We start from the raw sequence: 6,215 nt of genomic DNA on the forward strand, positions 1-6,215 counted from the left end.
TGTGTGTGTCTGTATATTAGTGTGTGTGTGTGTGTGTGTGTGTGTGTGTTTGGTCACCTGTGACACTGATGATTGAAACATTGCCAAACCGAGAGGTGAGTGCCTTTCTTATGCATTCCCTAACAATGTGGTTGCCTGGGAAACAGAGGACAGACCCCTCTGCAGGCACCTTGAACCATTGCTGTATTTCCACCTCCATCTTGCTCTCAGATACTCTAACACTGTTGTTACTGTGAGAGAGAAAACATGTTTAGTCTTCCAGCTAATCAGAGGGCTACAGTTCAGTGATGTCATTCCTAGGTTCTAGGTTCCTCCAGCGGCCCTTATGTTCTAAGGGTTCTATGTTCCCTAGGTCTTCATGGTTCCAGGGTCTTATGTTCCCATTTTTCTGTTTCTCATATTTGTATTTTTTCAGTAAGACGTATAAGACACACTTTGTGTCCTTGAACTGGGGAACATATAACCACGGGCACAATGGACTTGGGAAATATAGAACCTTGGAGCATAGAACCCTGGGAACAGAGATACACTCCCCGCTCAGTGTCTGTAATGGATCGGGTGGTGATCCACTGGATCTTACTAAAAACACTGGATCCCGCTGTTTCTGTTCCAGCTTAGCTAGGAGATCAGAAAACTGCTGTGTCTGTGAGCGGTACTTCACCTACCTTGAATGGTTTTGAAGAAATATTGTTTTCAAATAGGACGGGTCAGTATAACTTTCTTTCGAGGGTTCGTGGATCTGGGTAAAAAAGGACAGTCCATGAGTTTTCATGCCTCTTTACAAAGTATGCAGTATCTGTCTCTGTTGTTGTTGTTGTTGTTATAGTAACCCATAATATATACGTACAAAATATATGTATATACCTCTCGAACTAGCCAATGAGGGTAAGATTAACCCCAAACTTTTGAATGGTAGTGTACATACCTCTCAAACTAGCTAATGATGCTAAGCTAATGTATACACCTCTCAAATTAGCCAATAGCTAATATCAGTAGAAGAGCAATCACAGTTTCTCAACTTTTGTCTCTGACTCAACCTTTGGGGTTTGGTTTACAAAGGGAAATAAATCCATCTCCAGTTTACAGTACCAGACATCCCAACCTGCAAAAAGTCATTTCAGCGAGGTATCCCGACCCCCGCCCCCCCGAAAAAAATAAAAAATAAACAATATTTACATGCACGCCGACATGTAGCCTTCATGTAGGCCTAGGCCTATTTCCCTGCGCTCCCTAACAAGTTGTGGCCCCTTAAATATATAAAAGCATAATATCATTCTATAGGCTATAGCCCTATGCAATTTTTTGTTATTATGTTTAAATATGTAGATTACTTTTACTATTTATATGCTGCTTATACTATTTATGTTAACTGCTTTTATTTTTTTTCCATTGCAACTTTAAACAGGTCTAAGGAGTTTGTTGTTTTCATGTAGCCCTGGCAACTAGCCGGCCTGAATAATATGCACATGAAATGAAACTTGTTGAACTCACCTCAACATGTCTTTTACAGTCATTTAACCTGCCATGGGCAATGCTGAAATCACTGTTACAGATTGTACAGTGAGCAAGACTGTCATTGTGATTTACTTTTCTAAGACACCTTTGTATAGTCTGTTGTAAAATGTGTCTTATATTTTCGTTTTTTGGGGTACTCTCCCTCTGCCATGGTGCTCCTGTTCCTAGATACACTGGACTGATTAATTCAGTTCGGGAGAAGAGATAAAAGCCCGCCCACACTGAAAATTGATTGGTTGACTTACCGAAACAGGCCAATCAGGATGCTTCATGAGGCACACACTCACACTGCCACACACACGCACAGTCTCTAGGTCCCTCTCCCTCTCAGTCGTGCGCGCGCTACACAGATGCTTACGCGGTTTGGAGCACGTCTGTCTCGCGTGCGCGGTCTTGCTTGCTCGCTCTAGCTTCCAGGAGATTTTAAGTAATTTGCGGGCATCAAGGAGTTGCTATCAATATGCGGGAGACTTGGGATGTCTGCAGTACAGTCTTTTCCAATCATTTTCACTCTTGTCTCAATACCATGTACACTTTCCCAAAACACTTCACACACAGAGCATACCATTAAACTATGTGAACAAAACTGTGGATACAATGACCAATGACCACTTCTTCCGAAATTCATGGATACAGCAGCAGCAGCACACTTCCTCCCTCATGACAGAGGACCAATGGGAAGCAGCAGCACACTTCCTCCCCCATGACAGAGGACCAATGGGAAGCAGCAGCACACTTCCTCCCTCATGACAGAGGACCAATGGGAAGCAGCAGCACACTTCCTCCCTCATGACAGAGGACCAATGGGAAGCAGCAGCACACTTCCTCCCCCATGACAGACGACCAATGGGAAGCAGCAGCACACTTTCTCCCCCATGACAGAGGACCAATGGGAAGCAGCAGCACACTTCCTCCCCCATGACAGAGGACCAATGGGAAGCAGCAGCACACTTCCTCCCCCATGACAGAGGACCAATAGGAAGCAGCAGCACACTTCCTCCCCCATGACAGAGGACCAATGGGAGGCAGCAGTACACTCACACATTGAGCTGAAAAGAGTACATTGGACCATGGTAGTGTAATGCTGCCACCTAGTGGCATACGTAATGAACTACCTATCATTACAGGCAGGTAGTGTAATGTTTCTTAATTCTAAGAAATAAACTGTGTGCTGGGCTGATAGTAGCTCACCATGGAGGTCAAGCTAAGAAGCACAAACACAAAAGAACAGAAGAAAAGAGAGAGAGAGAGAGAGAGAGAGAGAGAGAGAGAGAGAGAGTAGGAGGGAGAGGGAGGGAGGGAGGGGGAGAGAGAGGGAGAGATAGAGGAGAAACGACAGAGTAGAGAACAGATGAAAGAAGAGAGAAGCAGACAGAGTTGCGTCTCCCTGCCGGAGGGCAAACACGACACATGCTGCATACTGCCTCACTACTGACACACACACACACACACACACACACACACACACACCACACATGCTGTATACTGCCTCACTACTGACACACACACACACACACACACACACACACACACACACACACGACACATGCTGCATACTGCCTCACTACTGACACACACACACACACACACACACACACACACACACGACACATGCTGTATACTGCCTCACTACTGACACACACACACACGACACATGCTGCATACTGCCTCACTACTGACACACACACACACACACACAGACACACACACACACACACACACACCACACATGCTGTATACTGCCTCACTACTGACACACACACACACACACGACACATGCTGCATACTGCCTCACTACTGACACACACACACACACATACTCATTGTCTTGCAGTTACATTGCGTACTTCTTCTTTTTCTTGCTCTCTGGTCACTCTAAAATCATCTGTAATGCTGCCACCTACTGGCAAACCTTATAAACTACCTATCATTACAGGCAGGGCATGCAGAGATAGTTGATGAACCCTTATGCCCACATTAGTCAGAGATAGTTCCTAATGAAGAACCCTTATGCCCACATTTGTCAAGCCTGCACATGTTTTGGTCCAGTCCTCACATTAAAACATTTAATTGACTATATGCAGCAATTTGACACTTTTTGAAGCCAACTAGTTTTGGGACCATCCTCAAATTCATTTTGATAGCATATGGTCATGTGAAGGACAGATAAACACCTGTGTCTTTCCCACTAGCCATCCAATTAATGCCCTATGTAGTTTTGTGTTCCAGGCTGGAACACCCAGCAAAAATGGAAGAAAATCTTTCACAGCAGGACAGTGCCAGATATACTGCCAAAAGACACCAATTAATGTGTCGGCAAGCTAAATGTGTTGCCAACTGGGCTGTTTGTGGTGTCTGCCAGGTTTGTGCATGGCTTTGAGGTAGATAGCTGGCTAGTTTTGGAACTAGAATACTCCACAAATGAGTCATATTGAGGTAGTTAGCTGGCTAGTTTTGGAACTAGAATACTCCACAAATGAGTCATATTGAGCGTGGGTCATGCGCCGCCTAGAGGCCAACTTGCTATTCAAATAAAATTTTAATTTTTAGTGAAATGGTTGTTGAGCTTTTGCCCAAAAGGTGCCCCTAGGGGCCGCTAGAACGAAGGGACACGCCCACTTAGGGTCATAAACATTCTATTCCGTATCACCCATGTGAGGCTAAAATCAAAAGCTAAACGTTGACAAACATTATATTATGCATGATTATTATACTACACTACCTTTAAAGGGACATATTATATAATATTTTGTTATATTATATGTTATTACATTATGGTGTAATATGACTTGCTAATACACACAAAATGAACACTGAATGTTCAGGCTTACCTCATCGGTAATGAGCTGAAACAGATCACTGCTGGCCGAGAGGTTCTTCACTTCAAATATTACCGTCACCATGGGAATAGCAATGTTGTCAGTTGTTTGGGGGTGACAAGAACTTCCTGGAAGAAAAAAGACTTTTATTTAAAAATGTATTTATTATTTATAATATTTTATTATTTATTTAGTTTTCATGTATTTATTTCTCTCTCTCTCTCTCTCTCTCTCTCTCTCTCTCTCTCTCAAGGTGACAAGAACGTCCTGGAGGATGCAAGACTTTTATTTTAAAATGCATTTATTTTTTTATAATTATTTATTATTTATTTATTTATTTCTCTCTCTAAATAAAATACTTTTGTAAAAATGAATGAAAAAAATGTATGTATTTGGTGAACCTTTCCGTGGTGTTTCAGTGCTGTCTCTGAGCCACAATAGAAGATGTTCCCAGGGGCTCTCAGAGTATGAATCACTGGTCTTGAGTCTTTTAAAGGAGCATAGTTCCTCCCACAGTCTTGAGTCTTTTAAAGGAACATAGTTCCTCCCACAGTCTTGAGTGTTAAAGGAACATAGTTCCTCCCACAGTCTTGAGTCTTCTAAAGGAGCATAGTTCCTCCCACAGTCTTGAGTCTATTAAAGGAACATAGTTCCTCCCACAGTCTTGAGTGTGGCTGTTCCTATGGCCCGGTAGAATTAGCTCTTAGCTCCAATTAGAACTTGTTGTGTGGTTGGTACCACTCCCCTCTCCCGGGATACTCGTGGTGAGATCAATTAATCTTGTTTACAACATGGCTGTCTGCCTCTCTGCAGTCAGCCTTTTTGGCTTTATTTGTCAGCCATTTTGAGTGAGGCTATTCATACTTTCATGAGTTGATGAGTTGATCAATGTTCACCAGATACAACAAATATTACCACAGACCTTAACTGGAAGCTTTTCCCACACACAGAGCAGGGAAATATTCTGGATTTCTCCTCCTAGCATTAGCTTGTCTGGTGTAGTTTTAGAGTTTTATTAGCATTAGATCGTCTGATGTAGTTTTAGAGTTTTATTATATTATTATATTACCATGTCTATCATTAATGAAGGAATGGCCACGTTCTTCATCTTTGCAGCATAGACGTGCTGGTGGGCACTGGGGCCGTAGATGCATTAGAGACAGTGGTAGCTGGAGGAGGAGGCAGAGAGGTTAGCCTAGCTGTAGCGGTAACTGGGTTTAGCCTAGCTGTAGTGGGTAATGAGATTAGCCTAGCTGTAGCGGTGACTGGGGTAAGCCTAGCTGTAGCGGTGACTGGGGTTAGTCTAGCTGTATTGGGTGATGCGGTTAGCCTAGCTGTAGCGGTGACTGGGGTTAGCCTAGCTGTAGTGGGTGATGGGGTTAGCCTTGCTGTAGTGGTGACTGGGGTAAGCCTAGCTGTAGCGGTGACTGGGGTTAGTCTAGCTGTAGTGGGTGATGGGGTTAGCCTAGCTGCTGTTAGCATAGCTGTATTGGGTACTGGGGGGAGCCTAGCTGTAGTGGTGAGTGGGGTTAGCCTAGCTGCTGTTAGCATAGCTGTATTGGGTACTGGGAGTAGCCTAGCTATAGTGGAGAGTGGGGTTAGCCTAGCTGCTGCTAGCATAGCTGTGTTGGGTACTGGGAGTAGCCTAGCGGTAGTGGTGACTTACTTTGCAGCGTAGACGTGCTGGTGGGCACTGGGGCTGTAGATGCACTAGGAGAGGAGACAGTGGTAGCTGGAGGAGGAGGAGGCCCAGTGAACTGGATGAAGCCTGGTTGGTCACTGCTGATGAAGGAGTTGATCCAGCTTTGATAACGGGACACCCTGGTGTAAACACCAGGGAAACTGGGTTCAACACAGCTCAAACTAAAGATACCGGACTGG

General features: G+C 44.1%; 1 protein-coding gene across 1 annotated transcript in view; it reads right to left on the reverse strand.

Annotated features, from left to right (window-relative positions):
* Positions 1–274: 274 nt before the first annotated feature.
* LOC105892871 (serine protease 27-like) overlaps positions 275–6,215 on the reverse strand; it is a 13,503-nt gene continuing 7,562 nt past the window's right edge. Inside the window, exons 5-7 of the mRNA XM_042703822.1 lie at positions 6,001–6,215; positions 4,347–4,462; positions 275–448 (exon numbers count right to left, since the gene is read on the reverse strand). The exon at positions 6,001–6,215 is cut by the window's right edge and continues 47 nt beyond it. Coding sequence (XP_042559756.1) covers positions 275–448; positions 4,347–4,462; positions 6,001–6,215 — 505 coding nt within the window. The remainder of the gene's footprint in view (positions 449–4,346; positions 4,463–6,000) is intronic.

Source organism: Clupea harengus, chromosome 26, assembly GCF_900700415.2.
Source record: "Clupea harengus chromosome 26, Ch_v2.0.2, whole genome shotgun sequence".
NCBI classification, from domain to species: domain Eukaryota; kingdom Metazoa; phylum Chordata; class Actinopteri; order Clupeiformes; family Clupeidae; genus Clupea; species Clupea harengus.